This window comes from Oncorhynchus gorbuscha, linkage group LG13, assembly GCF_021184085.1.
Source record: "Oncorhynchus gorbuscha isolate QuinsamMale2020 ecotype Even-year linkage group LG13, OgorEven_v1.0, whole genome shotgun sequence".
In the NCBI taxonomy this organism is placed as follows: Eukaryota; Metazoa; Chordata; class Actinopteri; order Salmoniformes; family Salmonidae; genus Oncorhynchus; species Oncorhynchus gorbuscha.
In genome coordinates, this window is record NC_060185.1 from 55,343,168 (window position 1) to 55,369,451 (window position 26,284).

The 26,284-nt window shown below is 43.0% G+C and overlaps 1 protein-coding gene across 3 annotated transcripts; it reads left to right on the forward strand.

Moving 5' to 3' along the window:
• The first annotated feature begins 10,485 nt into the window (after positions 1 to 10,485).
• On the forward strand, positions 10,486 to 25,534 carry rffl (ring finger and FYVE-like domain containing E3 ubiquitin protein ligase). Of its 3 annotated transcripts, XM_046295052.1 has the most exons (7): positions 10,486 to 10,698; positions 14,274 to 14,482; positions 15,157 to 15,579; positions 15,817 to 15,903; positions 20,217 to 20,427; positions 22,177 to 22,200; positions 24,437 to 25,534. In XM_046295052.1, the coding sequence occupies exons 2-7, from the start codon at positions 14,306 to 14,308 to the stop codon at positions 24,616 to 24,618; spliced, it is 1,104 nt and encodes a 367-aa protein (XP_046151008.1). In that variant the 5' UTR covers positions 10,486 to 10,698; positions 14,274 to 14,305; the 3' UTR covers positions 24,619 to 25,534. The 3 variants fall into 3 exon arrangements, with proteins under 3 accessions (XP_046151008.1, XP_046151009.1, XP_046151010.1); XM_046295053.1 differs by lacking the exon at positions 22,177 to 22,200; XM_046295054.1 differs by lacking the exon at positions 15,817 to 15,903.
• The last annotated feature ends 750 nt before the right edge of the window (positions 25,535 to 26,284 follow it).

Genomic DNA, 26,284 nt, shown 5'->3' on the forward strand with positions numbered 1-26,284 from the left:
GCTAGATGGAAATGTTTGACAGATTTATATTCTGCATGAGAAGTCTTTATGTTCTGCTAGTTTCAACCCTTTCAATAAGCCTATGGTGAATATAGGCCTACCCCATATGAACACTCGCATTTGTATGCACAATACCAGGGCCACAAATAGGCAAACGTGGAAGGGTGCTGATACAAATGTCATGAATAGGTCTGACTTATTTTACATATCCAAGAAAGATGTTTGTTCTACATGCTGTATTTCCATCTGAATGTGGCACAACGTTGTGCCTGCTGAATGCAAACCGGTTGTCATCGGCTATGGTGGACAGCCTGGAATTGAAATTGCCATAAAAGGCAGACTCCACACTTCCAATGAGATGTATGGGGTTGCATCGCAACCTCTAGGTAAACCCCACAACAGTGTGTTTGAATAAATGTGCAGGGAGTTGTATAGCCTGCTGGTGCAGTGATCAATTTGCAGGTCCTTTGGTAATCAAACTAGGCAGGCACACATACAGTTGATGAAATATCTGAGAGAGACTGCTCTGTAGTGGACCGCAGATGTATCGTGAAGTTCAATGTGAAAGAGGAAGTGTTCTGCTTCTTTGGCTCAGTCACTTTGGTCAGCCAGGCATGGATACAGAGGTGGACCCAGATCCAGCCAGTGGAAACGGAGGTAAGCAAGACTATCTGACCACATAACTTTATTTTAACCCAAAGGTTTTGGTGCACGGTTTCCTGTACCTAGAGTAAATACTCCTGGATATAGCAAGTTCAATAGACATTATTTATTGAGCAGTCTTTTTTTAAATGCATGCCAGAAAAGCCACTACATAACATATTAATTGGACTATAACGGTGACAAAAAGTGTGCACAAACTGTTAGGGCCTACATAAAGCTGTCCCAACACCTTACCACTGTTACACCTTGTTATCAGCAGAGCCTTAACTGGCAGCGAAACAGTTAATTCAGTCTCATTTACTGCCTTTAAAAAACCATAGCTGATATGGATAAATCTACTGACATTTGAGATGCACAAACTATGGCATAACTAGATGATGATCGGACAAGAAGCAATACGCAATTTTGATTTGTCAATATAACAATTTGTTCAGCACTTTTGAAATGTACAGTGACAGAATTCAGAACATGGGCCGTTCTTACAGTATTCTTCCTGTACACCAAGTAAGAACCATAGGATAAATAAAGGGGGTATATATAAGCAGAGAAACAAAGCTCTGACAATATTCAATGACATTTCTCTAAAACATGCTATTGGCTACATGTGCAACACCAAGTCAGAACAGTAGGCTAAATTAAAAAGGAGCAAATTATTAGGGTGAGGCACATGGGCTACTAACAGCTTACTACACAACATACACTTAGTATTACTTTTTTAGCTACAGTATAAGTCTGTATATAACTGTTATATAAACAGTACAAGTCAAAAGTTTGGACACATTCAAGGGTTTTTCTTTATTTTTACTATTTTCTACATTATACAATAGTAGTGAAGACATCAAAACTATGAAATAACACATAGATAATCATGTAGTATCCAAAAAAGTGTTGTGTTAAGCAATATATTTTCTATTTGAGATTCTTCAAAGTAGCTGATGACAGCTTTGCACACTCTTGGCATTCTCTCAACCAGCTTCATGAGGTAGTCACCTGGAATGCATTTCAATTAACAGGTGTGCCTTGTTAAAAGTTCATTTGTGGATTTTCTTTCCTTCTTAATGTGTTTGAGCCAGTCAGTTGTATTGTGACAAGGTAGGGGTGGTATACAAAAAATGGCCCTATTTGGTAAATGACTAAGTCCATATTACGGCAAGAACAGCTCAAATAAGCAAACAGAAACGACAGTCCATCATTACTTTAAGACACGAAGGTCAGTAAATCTGGAACATTTCAAGAACTGAAAGTTTCTTCAAGTGCAGTCACAAAAACAATCAAGTGCTATGATGAAATTGTCTCACATGAGGACTGCCACAGGAAAGGAAAACCCAGAGTTACTGCTGCTGCAGAGGATGAGTTCATTAGAATATCTGCACCTCAGATTGCAGCCCAATTAAAATATTCACAGAGTTAAAGTAAAAGACATCTCAACATCAACTGTTCAGAGGAGAATGTGTGAATCAGGCCTTCAAGGTTGAATTGCTGCAAAGAAACCACTACCAAAAGACCCCTTTAGAAGAAGAAACTTGCTTGGGCCAAGAAACACGAGCTATGGACATTAAACCGGTGCAAATCTGCTGAGTCCAAATTTGCGATTTTTGGTTCCAACCGCTGTCTCTTGTGAGACGCAGAGTAGGTGAATGGATGATCTCCGCATGTGTGTGGTTCCCACTCTGAAGAATGGAGTAGGAAGTGTGATGGTGTGGGGGTGCCTTGCTGGTGACACTGTCAATGATTTATTTAGAATTCAAGGCACACTTTACCAGCATGACTACCACAGTATTCTTCATCATTTGATTTTCAAAAGGACAATGACCCAACACACGTCCAGGCTGTGTAAGGGCTAATTGACCAAGAAGGAGAGTGATGGAGTGCTGCATCAGATGACATGGCCTCCACAATCACCCGACCTCAACCCAATTTAGATGGTTTGGGATGAGTTGGACCGCAGAGTGAAGGAAAAGCAGCCAACAAGTGCTCAGCAGACTTGAAGGAACTCCTTCAAGACTGTTGGAATAGCATTCCATGTTAAGCTAGTTGAGAGAATGCCAAGAGTGTGCAAAGGTGTCATCAAGGCAAAGGGTGGCTACTATATAATATCTATTTTGATTTGTTTAACACAAAAATCTCTGAAACAGGAAACACTTATCTCTCTCACTAGCTTATAGCACCAACTGGCAGAGCAGCTCACAGATTACTGCACGTGTACATAGCCCATCTATAATTTAGCCCAAACAACTACCTCTCCCCCTACTTTATTTATCTATTTGTTTATTTTGCTCCTTTGCACCCCAATATTTCTATCTCTACCTTGCACATTCTTCCACTGCAAATCTACCATTCCAGAGTTTTACTTGCTATATTGTATTTACTTCACCACCATGACCTTTTTTTGTTGCCTTTACCTCCCTTATCTCACCTCATTTGCTCACATTGTATATAGACTTATTTTTCTACTGTATTATTGACTGTATGTTTATTTTACTCCATGTGTAACTCTGTGTTGTTGTATGTGTCGAACTGCTTTGTTTTATCTTGGCCAGGTCGCAATTGTAAATGAGAACTGGTTCTCAACTTGCCTACCTGGTTAAATAAAGGTGAAATAACTAAAATAAATAAATAATTACAAACAAAACCAGATTTGCTTTAGCTTTTTCAGCAACAATGAAAGAATAGGTTCTGTAGTGCCATCGTTTGTGGGTAAGTTAAATGTTTAAATGTTTTTCTACTATTTCTGATGGTGTCATAATACAGGTACCAGTAGGCTGCTAATGCTGTTAGACACTAATCTCTGTAACTGGTGAGCAAGGGCCCAAACCAACACTCTTCTTCTCAGTGTCTGGACTTAGTGGAATCACCAGTGCACTGCCCTCAACTAGGCATCAACTCACCCAAACGAATATTCACTTTATCTGACTGAAAAATAATTTACTTTACTTACTTAATTCATTCTGTCCCCATTTCTTTTACACACCAATATGTAAAATATTTGAGTTACTGATATGTTCTATGTTAAATAGCAGTGGCTTTCATAATAGGCCTATAAAATGCATGTGTTTGTCTATTCCAGAGGGTTTCAGTCAATGACGAATGATTGTTGACGGAATCCGTAAGACCACACTCAGTCAGCTGTATAAGGAAATAAGCAAACAGGAAACCGCTCACCCAGAGGCGGTGCTCCTAGTGGCCGGGGATTTTAATCAGTTTTACCTAATTTCTATCAGCATGTTAAATGCGCAACCAGGGGGGAAAAAAGTATAGATCACCTTTACACACAGAGATGAGCACAAAGCTCTCCCTCACCCTCCATTTGGCAAATCTGACCATAATTCTATCCTCCTGATTCCTGCTTACAAGCAAAAATTAAAGCAGGAAGCACCAGTGACTTGGTCTATAAAAAAGTGGTCAGATGAAGCAGATGCTAAACTACAGGACTGTTTTGCTAGCACAGACTGGAATATGTCCTGGGATTCTTCCAATGGCATTGAGGAGTACACCACATCAGTCACTGGCTTTATCAATAAGTGCATTGAGGACATTGTCCCCACAGTGACTGTACGTACATACCCCAACCAGAAGCCATGGATTAGAGGCAACATTCGCACTGAGCTAAAGGGTAGAGCTGCCGCTTTCAAGGTGCGGCACTCAAACCCGGAAGCTTATAAGAAATCCTACTATACCCTCCGACGAACCATCAAACAGGGAAAGTGCCAATACAGAACTAAGATTGAATCGTACTACACTGGCTCCGACGTCCGTCGAATGTGGCAGGGCCTGCAAACTACTACAGACTATGAAAGGAAGCACAGCCAAGCTGCCCAGTGACACGAGCCTACCAGACGAGCTAAATCACTTCTATGCTCGCTTTGAGGCAAGCAACACTGAGGCATGCAATGAGAGCATCAGCTGTTCTGGACGACTGTGTGATCACGCTCTCCGTAGCCGACGTGAGTAAGACCTTTAAACAGGTCAACATTCACAAGGCTACTGGGCCAGACGGATTACCAAACTGCCCAGCCCATGGAAAGATATGCAAGAACTGTTCAAAATACCATCATTGCAAAAGTGTGTTGTTCTGCCCCAGGTACTAGCTCCACTCAGAACAGGCTCATATTCTCCACTCGCTCTCAGTATGAACACACAGAAATCCGAACTGTCTCCACCAACCATGTGTCATTCAAGACATGCACTGTGCAGCTGAGCGAGGTGGGTTTGCCTTTGCTACTGGATATTGCTCAACCTTGCCACTTACTACAAGTTTTTCAGTAACCTACCACTCCAACAGCTCTCCACTGCCCTGTGTGGGTACTGTAGCTCCAAGATGGACATTGCAGGCACCCTCCATATCCTAGTGTACTACGGTGCCAAGCATCTACCGCCATTCACATTTTACGTTGCAAAGCACAGTGCCAAACTCCTGGGCCTCGACCTCTTCACAGGCTTGGAGGTGACTGAGAGATGACAGTGGGTCTGCTATCCACCAGGCTACCTGCACCTGGCAACAGAACTGGCCATCTCTGTTTGATGGACTTGGCTGCCTCACAACCTTTACTCACAGGCCCCTACTGAACCTGGACGTGACTCCAGTCATGCAGCCCCTGCGGTGTATCGCCTTTGCACTGTGTGATGATGTCACAAAAGAGCTCCAGTAACAGTTGGAGGCAGACATCATTGAGCCAGTCAAGAATGCCCCCTGGATTTCAAACTTGGTCATTGCAACCAAAGTCAGGTGGAATCCAGACCTGTGTGGATCTCCATGCTCTGAACAAGGCTGTCCCGGATAAGTACGCCTTGCCTACAGCTGAGGAGCTGACCACACAATTTCACGGCTCCAGGGTCTTCACAAAGCTCCACCCGCGTCAGGGTTATCTTCAGGTACCCCTCCACTCAGCCCGCAGAGACCTTCGTCACACACGCTGGTGTGTTCAGATACACACACATGACTTTTGGACTTAGCTTTGCCCCCAACTGCTTCCAGAAGGTGATGAGTATCATCCTCGCTGGAATACCCGGGGTTGCAGTCTATCTGGACGACACCGTGTTCCCATGGCCCCGACCTCCACATGACCATCGACTCCACAGAGTATTCAGTACTCTACTGCAGAACAACCTGACCCTGAATGGTGCAAGTGCACCCATGCAGCTCCAGCCATCGAGTTTGTGTGGTTCCGCCTGTCGGCCAAAGGCATTGCCCCACTTATGCCAAACATTGAAGCAGTTCACCACATCCCGGAACCTACCTCAGCCTCTCAGGTGGCCTCATTCTTGGGCATGACAGCCTACTACCTCCGGTTTCTGCCCCACTACTCTCAGACCACAGCCCCAGTCTTGGCTCACTTTGACCCCGTCTGCCCCACCAATGCCACCTGTGATTCCTCAGCTGGAGCACTAGGAGCTGTCCTCTCACAGCTGCAAAATGTCATTGAGAGGCCCGTCACCTTCGCCTCGAGGTCCTGAGCCCCACTGAGCAACAGCACACTGTTGGTGAACGAGAAGCACTGGCCTGTGTCTGGGCGTGCAAAAGGTGGCACCTCTACCTGTATAGCTGGCTGTTCACGCTCCGAACCGATCACCTGTCCCTCACAACGCTACTGTCAGCCTCATGAACTGGCCCACAAGCCACTTCAGCTGCACAGATGGGACGACCACCTCAGACAGTATGACTATCAGCTGCAGTTCACTCCGGGGAGGGATAGCACGGCTGCAGACCTTCACTCACGCTCAATCGACACTCCTACTCCAACCGTCTTGCCAGACGACAACGAAACAGAGCTTGTACAGCTTGCACTATTTCCCTGGCACCTTTCGCCAGGTTGAAGAATGAATTTTCTTGCTGGGAAGAGTTCTGTGTCTCTTGAGGGTTTTGCACTGTAGTTCCGAGTGGCCAGCATGCGCATGTTCTATCCATGGCGCACAAAGGCCACTTGGGCATAGTGAAGGTCAAGCAGCAATGTTGAGACCTTGTGTGGTGGCCAGGCATCAACCACGACATTGAAGCCCTGGTCGGGGATTGTGCTGAATGTCTCCTCAGTGGAAATACAGAAAAGTCCCCCTCCCCCCATGCAGCCTCTCACAAAGCTGTGCCATGGCTATAAACACATTGAGCTTAACATATTTGGCAAGATCCATGGATGCGCAGTCCCTCACTATCAGCGCTTCCTGGTGGTGGCGTATGACCGCCACTCTAAGTGGCCAGAAGTTGTGTTGGAACTGTCACAGCACAGGCCATCGTCGACATCCTAGACAGCCTGTTCACAAGGTGGGGCCTACCCCTCACCCTCACCATGAACCATGGGCCCCAACTAACCTCTGCCGAGTTCTCCTCCTATCTCAGCAACAACAGATCTGCACTGCCTACTACAGTCCACAAGCTAACGGAGGGGTGGAACGCTTCAACCAAACACTGAAGAATGGTATCAAAGTGCACCTGGTCCAGGGGTGCACGTTCCAAACTGCCTTGAACCAAACGCTAATGCACTACAGAGCAAGCAAACACACAACAACACAGATCTCCCCGGCATCTCTTATGCTAGATCGTGAGATGGAACTTCCACTGGACAGACTCAGAACACAGACCATGGCTGCACCGGCGACTAGGTCACCCAAGCAAAGCAGGTAGTAACCAGGCACCAAAGAGCAATGAAACAGCGTTTCGACAAGGCACACAGGGTGAAGAATCCGATCAGCGGTGCAACAAAATGGTCTCATTCTGGTCGGACCCCTTGCAGGTCAGTCGACAACTGGGGTCCGCCACCTTCATGCTAAGCAATGGATTGCGCTGGCACGCCAGCCGCCTCAGAAAAGTCCCTGGCCCTCAATGAATACAAATTCCCACTCCTCTTTCACAGGCCAGTACAAAACAGACATACAGGCCAAGGACAGCCCTTGATGGATCTCCTCCACTATATTTTACATTTAGATTTTTGTAATTTAGCAGATGCTCTTATCCAGAGCGACTTACAGTAGTGAGTGCATACATTTTTTGTACATACACCCACTACTACCACCCAAGCGCCAGCCTCTGTGGGCTCCCCAAGGGCCAGAGCCAAAAGCTGTGGTGGCTGAAGAACGGCCTATGCAGGCACGAACTCGCCCTGCTCATCTTGAGGACTACTTAACCTCCTTCCATTCTTAGGCTCTGTTAGGTGTCTTAGCCTGTCTAGTTTGGAGAGTCGTTGTTTACCTCTTCCGTTAAGGGTTAATGTTTTTCTCACAGGTATCACTCTAGGTTCTTTCCCTATGGAATTTGTTATATATGGTATCAGTCCCTGGTTTTGGAAAAGGGGGGAAATGTTATGTACGGTACGTCGTAGTGTACGTTGTTATGGTTTACGACAGTGTGCTACTTTACGTACGAATGGGTTGTCAGAATGAGTGGCACATGTCATTAAATGTCACAGTGATGTACAATGTGAAACCGTGTAGATGTGCGTTCTTCTACAGCTAAGCTAGATATAACACTACTGTGGCAATTTGATCATAATGCAGGCCTACCAGAGTGGCCTACCATTAAAAACAATGGAGAAAATGCATTGCATAACATTTTAACATGGACAAAGCTGTTCTATCATTCTGCCTACAGTAGCAGCCAATGTGTGGTTTTCAATGTAGGCCTACGTTCCATGAAACTTTTGAAAAAAACATGCAGGGCTTGACATTAACCTGTTTATCGACTTGTCCTTTAGACAAGTAAGTGATTGAAAATGTTGTGTTGTGTGGTGCAAGAAATCACTTTACAAAATAAGATGCATTATTATTCCCATAAAATTATTACAGAGAATCAGACAAATTATGCTACCCCCTGCCTATTGGCTAATTAGCTTATTCAAGACTATTTAAAAAAAAAGAAGCTCTTTACCTGACTCACTTTTCAAAGATATCTAAAAATGTTTTGTGCTTTTGTATAGGAAGCTCAAAACACAGATGCGTTCTGCCTACAACAAAATCTCTTGCATACTTTGTTATGTTTCGGTATGTTGCACTGAAAGTGGCTAATATTTCATTGATTGAATCGCAATTACCACTGTAAAGGGAAACGTTGATAGTGTTAACAGGGAAAACTCTAGAATAGTTGTAAACAAACTTTTCTGAGTCAAGATCACGGAGTCAAATGCATGCCAAGATCTACCGCTCAGATTTTGTTTTGACTTGACTTAAAACGTATTCAACATTAACCAATTAAAAACAGTACTGTAGCAATTAGGTTTGTGAAGTAAGCTACAGGCCCAACACATTATCCCCACATATTGGCTTTGCTTGAATTGTTGAATACGGACATATTTTTAAATTATATTTCAAAATTTGAGGTAGGCTCTATGATCACACCGGTAACATATTTGTTGTTGTATTTACTTGTGAAGCACAGCTGAGTGAGTATACATGTAATTATTTTTTATGTTACTGGGCTGCTGGTGCTTGGTCAGTCTCAGTGGAGGGAGAGAGCAGCAGACTAAGGGTCTGCCACTCAACATCCCTCCACTCTCCTTTTCCTCCACTGACACTGACCAAAAAGGGACACCGACTTCCAGCTGATGGCATAACTCGAGTCGCACCAAATTATATATGCCTCATGCACAAATTCATGTTGTTACTCCTATGAACAGAGAAAGTGAAATATTCCTTGATATTAAAAAAGAACCAAGCCGCTAATAATAACAACAATGCAAGCCTATAGATACACTTTACTACTCATTCATTACTGCTGCAGTGCTTGTTGTAGCGCTGAGTGGAAATAGTAAGAATGTATATTTTATGGCTTATAAAAGTGTTGAATAAAAAGTGTTGACAGTGCTGAGTAAGAACTTAAACATAAACTCACTTAGAAATACAGAATCTCTTTGCTGTAGTCCATACAGCTGTAGTCTCTCTCTAGTCATGTTTTTAAACGTTTGGAAATCTCACAGTAACAACTTTGCTGTAGCTTTATTTCATGCCTGCTACGTTACTGCAGACACGGTCTTCTGAGCCATCGGTTTGGCCAGCGTTTGCTCTATAGTGAACTTGATTTGCTCTCTGGGCCCGCCGGGAAGGCAACGTTTGTACCTTCAGACATGAAATTGTTCAAAATGGCAACAGTTCAGGGCAGCTGAATCGCGTGCACTTAGCGTCAACAGGCGGAGATGAAAGAAAAAATATATAGAAACACATGGCTTTTTCGTTTTTTTTTTTTTACATAAATGTTTGGCGATCAACTAGGGATGGTTTGCCGATCGACCGGTTGGTGACCACTGCTCTAGAAAATTGAGTAAAGTTTAATCTCGTGCTTCTCTCTGTGGGATGAGAGATATTTCGGCGCGGCAGTCTCGGGGCTACCTTTAGAGAGAACATTGCTCACATCTGTAATCGCTGCCAAATGTGTGAATATATATGTAAATTTGATATTTTTGTAAATGCAAAAATGTATCTTAACAATTTAAATTTGTCATTATGGGGTATTGGGTGTAGATGGTTTTTGAATTCAGGCTGTAACAAAAAAATGTGGAATAAATCGAGGGGTATGAATACTTTCTGAAGGCACTGTAATGATGGGGATATACCCGTGATAATCATCCTTTGCAGTACTATGTTTTACTGCTACAACCAAATAGTGGCAGAGACATTCTGGATAAACCAATGGGTTTACAATGTGTGATATTTATTTGCAATGTAACTGATGGCATGTAATCACTTTAAATTGTTGAGGACTCTATTCATTAATCGCGTCGTTTTATTAGTGTCCACAAGAGGACACTACTTCCCTGGAAATAAAATGCTTGCAAAACTTATGAAAACTTTCGTACGTGTCTGCATTCAACTAGCGAGTCGAAATGTACGTGCACACGCATCAGCAACTCTCTGGGGCTACAGAAACTGGCCGGGGGAGTGTCACTGGCTAGAAGCACTTTCTTCCTGTTTCACTCCAACTAGCTAACTTCGATTTATTCCTTGTCATTTTGTGAGTGTCGGAGAACATTAGCTCCACAAAAGTCATCCTTAGTTCGTGAGCTACTTGCCAGCTGCTGCTAGCACGCGTTTCACGACCCCGGGCTTCGTGTCGAGGTAGCTATTGCCGATCATTTCAACTCGATAAAGTTAACAGCAGGAGCTAGCTAGCTTCTAACGTTAGTTTACTAGCCAGCTAGTATGGGCAGATGGTCTGCATTCGCTAGTATCTGAACAGCTCAAATGTATTGGTAACTCAACGTAGTGAATTTACTTTTTGTGGTATGTTAGTAGGCAAACAAGTGACTGACAACAGCAGATTAATGGGAACACGTATTATGAAAAAAAGCTAGCTACATTGTTTTCTAGTCTTAACGTTACAGCTTTCTTTCCGGTCTTACTAAATATTTACTTGGGAGGATGATGGCGTGTCCATCTGTACGGGGACATTCCCCACAATTGTTTTGGTTCTGTGCCTCGTTCTGAGTGTGGTGGCTAACTACATACCGTATATATGGGTGGCTATATCTGTGTGATTGTGGACCCTACCCTATATCTTTGTTTTGGACTTTGCGACCCTGCCACTATTGCTGTCACAGTGTAATGTAAGTTACAGAAGTTGTATTAATGTCCACTAAACCTAACTAACTAGGTATACGTAAAGCCTATTGTAGTGCAAACGGTGACAACTGAGACACACTTGCTGTGTGGGGTTTTGAGTAGTCTACTCTGGTTTCTCAGTTCCTTTACAGTACACAAGTCATTGGACGAATGCGTCTTAAGTACATTGAGTTTCGTTAAGAGCTCCGACGCTCGGGCGGAACACGCATCGCTTGCGGTACGGTTTTGGAAGCATAAGAACTTGATACACACCTTCTTATATTGTTATTGTTCCCACACGGCCATCTATCCATGTTATACATCGTGTGTTTACGGAAGACTGTGTTAATTATTAGAATGCCAGAAACTACTTTAGTCACCGAAAAATATTTTCTAACTGCCAGTTAAAACAGTGTACATCAGTGGAGGCTGCTGAGGGGAGGACGGCTCATAATAATGTCAGGAATTGAATGGCATCAAACACATGGAAACCATGTTTGACGTATTTGATACAATTCCCCTATTTCTGCTCCAGCCATTACAACGAGCCCGTTCTCCCCAGTTAAGGTCAATCACCACCTTCCGGAGACACCTGAAATCCCACCTCTTTAAGGAATACCTAGGATAGGATAAGTATTCCCCCCCCCCCCTTTAAGATTTAGATGCACTATTGTAAAGTGACTGTTCCACTGGATGTCATAAGGTGAATGCACCAATTTGTAAGTCGCTCTGGATAAGAGCGTCTGCTAAATGACTTAAATGTAATGTAAATGTAAGGTGCCACCAACCTCCTGTGGTGTACAGTGTCTATTTTGCATTTGTGAAATTATTTTGTGATGTGAAAGTAAAGGGCTTTATGTTAATAGAACCGTATTGCAATTGATAATCGAGTCACGTTTAGATGGAGTACTTGGCTGTCAGAGGTAATCTTGGGCTACCCTGACCTACGCCACTAAAGCCAGTCTACAGCCACTAAAGCCAGTCTACAGCCACTAAAGCCAGTCTACAGCCACTAAAGCCAGTCTACAGCCACTAAAGCCAGTCTACAGCCACTAAAGCCAGTCTACAGCCACTAAAGCTAGTCTACAGCCACTAAAGCCAGTCTACAGCCACTAAAGCCAGTCTACAGCCACTAAAGCCAGTCTACAGCCACTAAAGCCAGTCTACAGCCACTAAAGCCCGTCTACAGCCACTAAAGCCCGTCTACAGCCACTAAAGCCCGTCTACAGCCACTAAAGCCAGTCTACAGCCACTAAAGCCAGTCTACAGCCACTAAAGCCAGTCTACAGCCACTAAAGCCAGTCTACAGCCACTAAAGCCAGTCTACAGCCACTAAAGCCCGTCTACAGCCACTAAAGCCCGTCTACAGCCACTAAAGCCCGTCTACAGCCACTAAAGCCCGTCTACAGCCACTAAAGCCCGTCTACAGCCACTAAAGCCAGTCTACAGCCACTAAAGCCAGTCAGCATCAAATGTACACTGGGTGTGAAGTGTCTTTTTTAAATTTATTTTTTCATCCAACTGTTGGTTAACATTGATAGGGTAAGATAGCCTATATCGGGGCAGAATGTGCCTACTAGCCTGTAGGCTACTACTTTAGAATAAGGAGGGGGGACAGCTGTCTTTCACTTTGTATTATTATCAATTAGAAAATGTAACATTACATGGACATGGTCAGACTAATGTTAGTTTTACAAGTGACTCCTTTATTGTACAACTAGGCTTCCTTAACTCTGCACTGCATTCAGGCGTGAGACCTTTGCAGTTGGCCCCTGGATGCCTGAGGCACCAAGTCACTTTTCCCTCAGCTGTTCTCCACTTGATGCAGCCTGGTAGCAGGCATTTCCTTAGCAGCAGCTGTTGTGGATCTGCCTTTCTGTTTGGTAGGTGCTGTTAGTTCTGTCTTGTTTTGGTCTCTATGGCAGTGTGTTTGTGTGTAGCCTAGCTATTAAGTTCCACAGTGGAACCAGAGAATAAACAAGTGACTGAGAATTGGCCCTGCAGTAGTTGAAAACTGATCAATCCAATCCTATTGTCAATTCTTGAGAGATTGAGGGTGTAGCCTAAAGTTAGTTAGTAGACCTCACCTTACATGCTGTAAGGCCTGTATGTATTCATAAAGCGTCTGAGTAAGATTGCTGATCTAGGATCCTTTTGACCTTTTTGATCATAATGAATATTATAAACCGGATGGTTTGTGCCCTGAATGGATATTTGCTGAAAAGCTTTGGTATTTGACAAATGTATTGTTACTGTTCTAATTACATTGCTAACCAGTTTATAAGGCACCTCTGGGGTTTGTGGTATATGACCAGTATACCACGGCTAATGGCTGTATCCAGGCACGTGTAGTCATATACCACACTGCCTCAGGCCTTATTACTTAAATATTGCTTGGACAGGGGGACTTGATCCCAGATCAGCACTCCTACTGAATGCCAAGGTAACCTGTCTAAATGACTATCACCCCGTAGCACTCACATCTGTAGCTGTGAAATGCTTTGAAAGGCAGGTCATGGCTCACATCAATGTCATTATCCCAGACCCCCTGGACCCACTCCAATTCACATACCGCCCCACCAGCCCGTGCTCCTGCAGCTCTGACTGAAAACAAGCTCTGAATTAATGATGGGAGCCTTACTTCTGGTAGCCAAAAGCCAGCTACCTGCTCTCCTTACTGACAAAAGTTTGAGGCCAACACCATTCACTTCACATCTCTCATTTCAATTGCAATCCCAGTATCATTGATTGAGCTGTATACGACACTGCACGTCCGAACATAATACCACCAATGCACTGTAACATCAGCACTTCAGTTGTTATTGATATATCCTAGCCTACCTACTCAACCTCTCTTACAGGTCTTTCTCCACTGCATTACCCCAGCCCTTGCTCATGCCCTTCAAATAGCTCTAAAGTTTGCCCCACTCATACATACCCTGCCTCTTTAGTCACTCACTACTCACTCTGTTCATGATCTTGCCCATTCAACACATCCGCAATCCTTACTCTTTTCTTTTTCTCCCACAAACTCTTAACTCAGTGGTCTGGCTTCACTAACCCACTCTCAATATTAACACGTGTGTGTCCAGGTGGTGAGACCATCTAAGAGTTGGTGTGGAGCATGTGGACGTCCTGCTGTAACTGGTTCTGTCTGGACACTGCCACGGTGGAGGAGAGCAACAGTAGCATGCGTCACCAGGCCTATACTAACTCAGGTTACAGCAGCTACCCATCACCCCCACTCCCGGAACACACATGCAAAGCCTGCGGAAGCCGCTTCGTCACCCTTGCCAGAAAGGTAAAACACTCTCAGCCCACCCTTTCCCAAATCCGGCCTTTGAGATCTGTAGAACGGCAGGTTTTTCATCCATCCTCTCTAATCCGTGGTTAATTCAGACCTGGCCAATTAGAAATTGATCAACATTGATAAAATAGTTATCCAGAGACAGGTGAACTCATGGGTATCATTTTTATGTCTCTGTCCAGTATGAATGAAGTTAGAGGTAGTTTCGTGAGCCCATACTAACTAGTGTTAGTGCAATGACCGGAAGTCTACCGGAATGGCTAGCTTGCTGAGAAAAGAGAACCAGCAAAACTGCAGAACTCAAGACTTGACTCTTGACTATCCATGCTGCTCTTAGCTTTTTTTATACACTCTACAATACCTCCATTATCTAGTGGAGGCATGAAAAGGGTCAAAACCAATGCAATGGTTATGTACTTTAATGTACCGGAACTAGCCTCAGGGCAAGATTTGAACAAGACGAGCATTTATGCTTCATGGTCTTTAATATCTAGACATTACGTTGTCAGTGTCCGGTTGCAGCCAGAGTTGGTACAAAGCCTGGGACAAGTTTTAAAAGGAACTCTTTTGGTCCCATAATTTACTGAATTATAACAGCTAGGGAGGGAAAATATGCTAACAGACACATGATTGACAGTGATTGTGTGTCGGTCTCCTCTCCCCCGCAGCATGTATGCGTGGACTGCAAGAAGAACTACTGTGGCAGTTGTTCGGCCCAGCTTGAGCCCCGGCAACGCCTTTGCCACACTTGCCAGCGGTTTCACGGCACGCTTTTCGAGCGCACCGAGCTGATGAAGCTCAAGGTGAAGGACCTGCGCGACTACCTCCACCTGCACGAGGTCTCAACACAGATGTGCCGTGAGAAAGAGGAACTGGTGGAGCTGGTCCTGGGACAGCAGACACCATCATCCTCTGGCCCAATCATAAACCCTCTGACCCAAACACAGACCCCCACCGTGACCCAGCATGAGACAACTCCTCTTCCAGCCCCCACTACTACCACCACCACCACCACACCCTCCACACACTCCGACCCCACCTCCACAGACAATATCCCTTCACAGCCGCCACCCACTCAGGAGGGCAGTCAGGTGAGGCCCGAACCCAAGAGAACCTACTATACCACACACGACTAACCCCTTACCCTTGTTTGTCTGTCAACCATTAATTTACAATTTTGTCCATCGCTTCACCTTTTGTGTTATGTAGCATTAACAATAGCTTGAGAATAGATTACTAACCTTCTGTATGGCCCCTTCAGTTAGAGCATGGCTAACTCTAGCTTGCTAATTAAGTGTTTTTGGTGTGTGGTGGGTTTTTGCTCGTAGACCCCGTCTGTGTTGTTGCCCTTGGGTCCTGAGGAGCCACTGGACACTGAGGGAGATACAGAGCTGCAGGGAGAGCCGGAGCTGCAGGTACTACAGCCTGACACTGCTATAGTAGTACTGATGGCCCTAGCCATGGTACTACTATAGCAGCGATGGGAATCCTCTCCTTAGCCCTGGGCCTTTATCCATAAAGCATGTCAGAGTAGGAGTGCTGATCTAGGATGAGCTCCCCCCTGATTCATTAGTCTTATGATTTTTAGATCAGTGCTTGATTTTATTTTAAAATACATCAAAATGTTACACCAGGCAACAGATACATATACCAAAATTTCAGAGGAATATAAACACAGTCTAAATACTTGTTTCCATTGTGGTCCTCTATTGGTAGGCAAGGGCTGCAGTTAAAAAACAAGTGACATGGGCACTGCCATAGATTCATTCAATCATACAGTGGCCAAATATTTAAATGTGTACAAAATATAAAGGCTATCTCAACATTAACCATGTCTTGCAGGAGTGTTTGAACCTACGACTGTCAGAAACAGTTTAAAACAAAAATCTGACGGGAGTTTGTTTCACTCTACCACTGCTGTATATAAAAATGTGTTCTGACCATTAAAGTTCTTGAATCTATATGGCACAAAGTCTGTGGCACTGCCTCTGGTGGTGTAGGAATTAGTCCCTAACCACATAAAAATAGTTTTTCAGATATTGGGGGGGGGGGGGGGGGACTTTACCCTACACAATTTTATGGGCCAACTTCAACTGAATGACCCTTTTATCAACTGCTAGCCGCTGTAGTTCACAGAGCTGAGGATGTACAACATGAGCCCGAGGTCTAAGATTCAGAATGACCCCTGACATTTTATTCTGGGCTGTTTGTAGCTTGTTCTTGATTAACTTGGGGAACCACTCTACAGTACCAGATAGTGCACACAACCAAAAATCAAAGTGAGGCTACACTAATGCTGCTAAAAGGGTTTTCATGGTCCCTTTGTCTAGAAAATTATTTCAGGTCTTGGCACATACTCTGAGACACTTCATGAATACAGACCCTGATCTCATATGGGTCTCAGAACCTGCTTAGGTTGCTAAATATATTTTTGTTTTTACTATGTGTGGCCTATACAGAATGAGAACAAACATTCTGTGAAATAGAGGCCTGTAACATTTACCAGATTTGACCTCCATTGACGCAAGATGGGTTTCCTCCTCGAAGCTTTTAACTGTGATGGCTAGAACCTGCTTTGGCAGGAAGTTATTAAAGGCTAGCATTCTCAGAAAGGGTAAAGGTTGATATGACGGATTTACTACGACTTACTATGTTAAATATTAACTCAATTAAGGAAGTTGACCGTTGTATTATTTGTTAGCAAATCCGCACAACCTCTCTGGTTAATGGTGGAAACAGGAATTGAAACTGTTTGTTGGATCAATATTAGAAAGAGGAGTGTCCTATAGTGCCAGTCAAGAGTTTGGAAACACCTACTCATTCCAGGGTTTTTCTTTATTTTTACTATTTTATACATTGTCGAATAATAGTGAAGACATCAAAACTATGAAATAACACATGGAATCGTGTAGTAACCCAAAGAATTGTTGAACAAATCAAAATATATTTGAGATTCTTCAAAGTAGCCACCCTTTGCCTTTACCAGCTTTGCACACTATTGGAATTCTCTCAACCATCTTCATGAACGCATTCCAATTAACCGGTGTGCCCTGTTAATTTGTGGAATTTTTTTCCTTAATGTATTTGGGCCAGTCAGTTGTGTTGTGACAAGGTAGGGCCAGTATACAGAAGATAGCCCTATTTGGTAAATGACTAAGTCCATATTATGGCAAGAACCGAAATAAGCAAAGAGAAACGACAGTCCATCATTACTTTAAGACATGAAGGTCAGTAAATCTGGAACATTTCAAGAACTGAAAGTTTCTTCAAGTGCAGTCACAAAAACAATCAAGTGCTATGATGAAATTGTCTCACATGAGGACTGCCACAGGAAAGGAAAACCCAGAGTTACCGCTGCTGCAGAGGATGCACCTCAGATTGCAGCCCAATTAAAAGATTCACAGAGTTCAAGTAAAAGACATCTCAACATCAACTGTTCAGAGGAGACTGCGTGAATCAGGCCTTCATTGTTGAATTGCTGCAAAGAAACCACTAAGGACACCAATAAGAAGAAGAGACTTGCTTGGGCCAAGAAAGACGAGCAATGACATGAGACCGCCGGAAGTCTGTCCTTTGGTCTGATGAGTCCAAATTTGAGATTTTTGGTTCCAACCGCTGTGTCTTGTGAGACTCAGAGTAGGTGAACGGATGAACTCTGCAAGTGTGGTTGCCACCGTGAATCATAGAGGAGGATCAACGGGTGCTTTGTTGGGAACACTGTCAGTGATTTTATTTAAAATTCAATGCACACTTAACCATTATGGCTACCACAGCATTCTGCAGCAAAACGCCATCCCATCTGGTTTGCACTTAGTGGGACTATCATTTATTTTTCAATAAGACAATGACCCAACACACCTCCAGGCTGTGTAAGGGCTATTTGACCAAGAAGGAGAGTGATGGAGTGCTGCATCATTTTTTTTATTGAACCTTTATTTAACTAGGCAGTTAAGAAAAATCCTTATTTACAGATGACCTGGACTCCACAATCACCTGACCTCAACCCAATTGAGATGGTTTGGGATGAGTTGGACGACTGCAGGGTGAAGGAAAAGCAGCCAACAAGTGCTTAGCATATGTGGGAACTCCTTCAAGACTGTTGGGAAAGTGTTGCTGGTTGAGAGAATGCCAAGAGTGTGCGAAGGTGTCACCGAGGCAAAGGGTGGCTGCTTTGAAGAGTCTCAAATATATAAAATATATTTTGATTTGTCTAACACTTTTTGGTTACTACATGATTTCATATGTGTTATTTAATAGTTTTGATGTATTCACTATTATTCTTGAATGAGTAGGTGTGTCCAAACTTTGAACTAGTATTGTATGTGTTTATTGTTCTTGGCTTCTGTACCAGTCTGCCGTCTGTTCATTGTTAATCTATCATTCTCGCCTGTTATGTTGGTGGTGATGGGGTAAGGGTTTTGAATGGGTGTCAGAAGGCCAGGGTTGGTTAGGTTTTGGTAAAATACGAGGTGGAGATAGACCAAGGATAATGGTTTCAAAACAATTTTACCTTTTTTAATTTATAATTTTAATTTAAAATGTCATTTTAAGAGGTTACCATAGTTTTGTAAATTTTTGCCAACATGCATTACAAATGTATACACCACATGTTTTAATGTATTAAACTTTGGCACATGCCATTAGGCTATAGGAGGATTGAAAGTGTTACGATATGGCTGTGATAGAGTAAGGGTTGAGGTCAAGATATGCTCTGCGTTTGCTGAAATACAAGTGTAATTTCAGACTTTTGCGACACCCTTTCAAATTATTTTTTCATCTTGACATATGGTGAGTTTAGATATATTTAGTTTACTCATACTGTAGGAATGTTTTAGACCCTCCAGTGCCATTGTGCTCAGACAGAGTCCCATTGTAGAGCAGTGTTTTGTTGTTTGATGGCTGGCTCTCCATGTCTGCATGGTGTGCCCCATTATTCACATGTCTGTCAGAAATGTAGGCCCTTGTAGCCAAGCAGTAATCTATTCTTATCCCCACTGATGGATTTCAGCTTTGGCATGTAATGTGGCGTGTTGCCATTTCCTGCACTGTGGCTGTGAATGCCCCATGTGACTGACACTGTTCCTCTTAATACAGTTTGGGTTGGGGTAGCTAAACAACATAGTTGATGTTCGCAAATTTTCGACCTAGAAATAGATCTCAAAGAACCAAAATCCATCTTGTGGTGTAGGTTCTAGGCCCGTCTTCAGTGTCTAAGAGCAGTAGTACTGATCTAGGATCAGTTCCCCCATGTTGTTAATAATAAGGTTCCAAAAAGGCTAAACTGATCCTAGATCAGCACTACTTTGAAATTCTTTATGAATATGGGCCCTGTACACAGTTAGTGTATGGATGGATCCCTTTAATCAATAATTATGACATTCAAACATGATGGCTGTCAATGTGATGTGATTGTTCACGATTTCTGTCTGACCTTAGAAAATCAGGAATAGCCTATCATTTGTGTCATTCCATTCTAATGAACCTGTAACCTTTTTCACTAGATTTTTATTTTATGCCAATCAAGCGCGCTTTAAGGAGGGTGCAACGTACTGAACATGGCTGTTAAATGTCAGGAATCGAGCTGAATTGATACCTGACTCTTAAATGGACGAGTTGGTTATAGATCAATGCATGTCCGTTTTACAGGCCCTTAACACAATGTATCTGAACGTTCCACAACATTGTTCACTATTGAATGCAACTCTGATTTTGTTATGCTGTTGCTCAGTCCTCAGACACAGATGAGGTGCTGGCACCAGGCCGCAGGGCGTCGCTGTCAGACCTGGCCACGGCAGATGACATCGAGGCCCTCAGCGTCCGGCAGCTCAAGGAGATCCTAGCCCGTAACTTTGTCAACTACAAGGGCTGCTGCGAGAAGTGGGAGCTAATGGAGAGGGTCACCCGCCTCTACCATGACCAGAAGGACCTCCAGAATCTGGGTAAAGGACGTTTTACCTGCAATGATTGTGATATATGGTTGTTTTCCCTACCGGCATCATAGTTGAACTGGGGTGTATTTACTAGGAATCAAACAGGACGTAACTGGGAGGGACATAGGACGAAGCTGTGCGGGACATTCTGAATTTGTCCAATAAGATCCTTGTTTTTGTTGAAAAAAAGATTGTTGCAAAGCAGTTTACTACGATGTGCACTAATAAATACACCCCGGATAGTAAGTTGTTCTGGATAAGAGTGTATGCTAAATTACTCAAATTTAGAGGACTGTAATATGAGACATCCTGTTTGAACTTCTATTACAGAAGCCCACTGTTTTCGCTTACTCACTTAGCTAGGTAGGGCTAATATACAGTGCAAACCCCTTGATTTTTCCATATTTTGTTACGTTACAGCCTTGTATTTTATGTATTTTAGAATAAATAACAATATCACTCTGACAGAGCTCCAGAGTTATTCTGTGGAGATGGGAGAACCTTCCAGAAGGACATCCATCTCTGAAGCACTCCACCAATCAGGCTTTATGGTAGAGTGGCCAGACGGATACCACTCAGTAAAAGGCACATGACAGCCCGCTTGGAGTTTGCCAAAAGGTACCTAAAGGACTCTCAGTCCATAAGAAACAAGATTCTCTGGTCTAATTAAACCAAGATTGCACACTTTGGCCTGAATGCCAAGCGTCACGTCTGGAGGAAACCTGGCACCATCCCTACAGTGAAGTGTGATGGTGGCAGCATCATGATGTGGGGATGTTTTTCAGCAGCATGGATTGGGAGATGAGTCAGGATCGAGGGAAAGATAAACGGATCAAAGTACAGAGATCCTTGATGAAGACCTGCTCCAGAGTTGGGGTGAAGGTTCACCTTTCAGCAGGGCAATGACCCTAAGAACACAGCCAAGACAACACAGGAATGGCTTCGGGACAAGTCTCTGAATGTCGTGAGTGGCCCAGCCAGAGCCTGGACTTGAACCCGATCTAACATCTCTGGAGAGACTTCAAAATAGCTGTGCAGCTACGCTCCCCATCCAACTTGACAGAGCTTGAGAGGATCTGCAGAGAGGAATGGGAGAAACTCCCCAAATACAGGTGTGCCAAGCTTGTAGCGTCAACCAAGAAGACTCAAGGCTGTAATCGCTGCCAAAGGTGCTTCAACAAAATACTGAGTAAAGTGTGAATACGTGATGTGATATTCCCATCTAAATTTGCAAACATTTCTAAAATCCTGTTTTTGCTTTGTCATTATGGGGTATTGTTTGTAATTTGAGGTGGGGGGATGACAATTATAATAATTTTAGAATAAGGCTGTAACATGACAAAATGTGGAAAAAGTGAAGTGGTCTGAATACTTTCCAAATCCGCTGTATATAATTATTAGAACCTCCGATTCCCACTTCAACTGAGGCAGCAACACTGCAGGCTCCATGGCAACTTCCACCCCAATATGTTTGTAGTTTCACAAATTGTTGTGAAAATTCACAAATTATGGAAAGGCAGCTAATGATATGGCATGTGCATTTGTTTGTCTGATTTGAGGCTTGACACATGCAACACGAAATACCTCTCAAATTAAATGTTTTCCTATTACTGAAGTTTATATCTTGTAAAACAACAGGGAATTTGTTCATTGACATTTTTTGGTTTTATTATTCCATTTTTGAAAATGAATTGCATCATTCAAGGAAGTGTTTAACATGCTTTTTTTCTCCATTTTATTCTTCCCTGTATCCTCCAGTTTCAAGTACAAATGACGGCACAGGTGAGCCCCCCCCCCCCCGCGCGTTTAAGGCAATGCAAAGCTCCCCAAGATGAAAGCTGAAACTCTTCCGCTTGGCATGACAATGGTGAAAGTGCCTTGAACAATCAATTATGAGATTTAGGTATTATAACTCTCAGATTAATAAATTGGTTGAGTGTTAACTTCTTATGGCTGCAGGGGCCTCAGTCTGTTGCTAAAATATGCATATTATTATTAATAGTATTGGATAGAAAACACTGTTTCTAAAACTGTTTGAATGATGTCCGTGAGTATAATAGAACTCATATGGCAGGCAAAAACCTGAGACGAAATCCAAACAGGAAGTGATAAATCTGAGGTTGGTCGATTTTTAACCCAGGCCCGATTGAATTCAGTGGGATATGAAGTTGCACTTTCTAGGGCTTCCACTAGATGTCAACCGTCTTTAGAAACTTGAATGAAGCTGTGTTGTGGGACTGAATAAGAGCTGAATGAGTCAGGTTACTGGCAGAGAGCCATTTCCTGGTCACGCGCATTCCACATGATATCCACCTGCGTTCCATTGCTCCTCTAGACACAAAGGAATTCTCCGGTTGGAACTTTATTGAAGATTTATGATTAAAAACATCCTAATGGTTGATTCTATACTTAGTTTGAAATGTTTCTTCGACCTGTAATATAACTTTTTGAAGTTTTTGTCCGAAGTAATGCTCGACCTGCACGAGCGTTTGGATATGTGTACCTAACGCGCTAACAAAAGTAGCTACTTGAACATAAATAATGGACATTATCGAACAAATCAAGCATTTATTGTGGAACTGTGATTCCTGGGAGTGCATTCTGATGAAGATCATCAAAGGTAAGGGAATATTTATAATGTGATTTCTGGGTTCTGTTGACTACAACATGGCTGCTAATTTTATTATTTTTCTGAGCGCCGTCTCAGATTATTGCATGGTTTGCTTTTTCCGTAAAGTTTTTTTGAAATCTGACACATCGGTTGCATTAAGGAGAGGTACAGTGGGGCAAAAAAGTATTTAGTCAGCCACCAATTGTGCAAGTTCTCCCACTTAAAAAGATGAGGCCTGTAATTTTCATCATAGGTACACTTCAACTATGACAGACAAAATGAGATTTTTTTTCTCCAGAAAATCACATTGTAGTATTTTTATGGTGGAAAATAAGTATTTGGTCACCTACAAACAAGCAAGATTTCTCTCACAGACCTGTAACTTTTTCTTGAAGAGGCTCCTCTGTCCTCCTCTGTCTGTGTTGCCCAGCAACAGTCCCAAAACATCACTGCTCTAGAGGAGATCTGCATGGAGGAATGGGCCAAAATCCCAGCAACAGTGTGTGAAAACCTTGTGAAGACTTGCAGAAAACGTTTGACCTCTGTCATTGCCAACAAAGGGTATATAACAAAGTATTGAGAAACATTTTTTTATTGACCAAATACTTATTTTCCACCATAATTTGCAAATAAATTCATAAAAAATCCTACAATGTGATTGGACTTGTTTTTCTCATTTTGTCTGTCATAGTTGAAGTGTACCTATGATGAAAATTACAGGCCTCATCTTTTTAAGTGGGAGAACATGCACAATTGGTGGCTGACTAAATACTTTCTTGCCCCACTGTATATCTATAATTCTACGTGTATAACTTGTATTATCATCAACATTTAAGATGAGTATTTCTGTTGATCGATGTGGCTATGCAAAATCACTGAATGTTTTTGGAACTAGTGAACGTAACGCACCAATGTAAACTCAGATTTCATTATATAAATATGAACTTTATCAAACAAAACGTACATGTATTGTATAACATGAAGTCCTATGAAGATCATCAAAGGTTAGTGATTAATTTTATCTTTATTTGTGCTTTTTGTGACTCCTCTCTTTGGCTGGAAAAATGGCTGTGTTTTTCTGTGGCTTGGTGGTGACCTAAACATAATCGTTTCTGGTGCTTTTGCTGTAAAGTCTATTTGAAATTGGACACTGTGACGGAATTAACAACAAGATTACCCTTTTAAAACAGTATAAGATACATGTATCTTTGAGGAATTTAATTTGAGATTTCTGTTTTGAATTTGGCGCCCTGCACTTTCACTGGCTGTTGTCATATCATCCCGTTAACGAGATTGCAGCCCTAAGAAGTTTTAACAAGCTGTCTTTGGTCAACTGAGTCCAAGCTAGTATTTAATGAAATGTGTTTCTGTGTAAGGGTGTTTTTTTCCCTTGTTTTTTTCTCCCAGACCCCAGTGGTACCCCTGGCCAGGAAGAGAACCTGTGTAAGATCTGCATGGACTCTCCTATTGACTGTGTCCTGCTGGAGTGCGGCCACATGGTCACCTGCACCAAGTGTGGCAAGAGGATGAACGAGTGCCCCATCTGCAGGCAGTATGTGGTGCGCGCCGTTCACATCTTTAGAGCCTGAGACCTACTAAGCCTTGGGAACCCCCCCCCCCCCCACCTACCTCCCGTAAATTAACAAGGGACTTGCTACATGTGGCCTTACCACCCATAGGGCGGCAGGGTAGCCTAGTGGTTAGAGCGTTGGGCTAGTAACTGGAAGGTTGCAAGTTTGAACCCCCCGAGCTGACAAGGTACAAATCTGTCGTTCTGCCCCTGAACAGGCAGTTAACCCACTGTTCCTAGGCCGTCATTGAAAATAAGAATTTGTTCTTAACTGACTTGCCTAGTTAAATTAAAATAAAAATTGTATAAAAAAAATAGGCTAGACCAGGGGTATTCAACTCTTACCATATGAGGTCCGGAGGCTGTTGGTTTTCTGTTCTACCTGATACATATTTGCATCTACCTGGTGTCCAAGGTGTAAATCAGTCTGTGATTAGAGGGGAACAATGGAATGAAAGCATTGGAACTGGCTTTGAGGTCCAGAGTTGAGTTTGAGGGGACTAACCTCCTCTCCCTCCAGTTCTCCACTGCTCTGATGGTCCTGGAGACCCAGAGTACTGGTTCCCCCTGCTGGAGGGATGACCAGGGGAGGTTATACCTTCAAGAAACCACACAAACCCCAATGACTGGACACGGGCACTTTCTCCTTTTATTGACTGGACTCCTACAGCTCATATCTTAAAGCCGATAAGGATATTATGTCATATTATTAGAATAAGAGTGCCTAATAACATATGTATTTTTCCTTTGGAGACCTACTACAAGTAAATACAAATACAAATCATACAATACAAATCATATATGACCCCTTACTGTATATGTATATATATGTATGTATGTATTTATGTATATGTATGAATGTATGAAGGAACTGTGTGTGGTGTGTGTGTATATACATACACACCCACACAGTTCCTTCGGGAAAGTATTCAGAACCCTAGACTTTTCCCACATTTTGCTACGTTACAGCCTTATTCTAAAATGTATTCAGTTATTTTTTCCCCCTCATCAATCTACACACAATACCCCATAATGACCAAGCAAAAACGGTTTCTTAAGTTTCTAATTTATTAAAAATATAAAACTGAAATATCACAAGTATTCAGACCCTTTCCTCAGTACTTTGTTGAAGCACCTTTTGGCAGCGAATACAGCCTCGAGTCTTCATGTGTATAACTCTACAAGCAGATCCTGCAGATCCTCTCAAGCTCTGTCAAGTTGGATGGGGAGCGTTGCAGCACAGCTATTTTCAGATCTCCAAAGATGTTCGATCGGGTTCATGTCTGGGCTCTGGCTGGGGGTACTCAAGGACATTCAGAGACTTGTCCCAAAGCCACTCCTGTGTTGTCTTGGCTGTGTGCTTAAGGTTGTTGTCATGTTGAAAGGTGACCCTTCTCCCCAGTCTGTGGTACTGAGCACTCTGGAGCAGGTTTTCATCAATGATCTCTCTCTATTTTGCACCGTTCATCTTTCCCTCGATCCTGACTGGTCTCCCAGTCCCCCAGTCCATGCTGCTGAAAAACATCCCCACATCATGATGCTGCCACCATGCTTCACCGTAGAGATGGTGCCAGGTTTCCTCCAGACGTGACGCTTGGCATTAATGCCAAAGAGTTCAATCTTGGTTTCATTAGTCCAGAGAATCTTGTTTCTCATGGTCTGAGAGTCCTTTGGTGCCTTTTGGC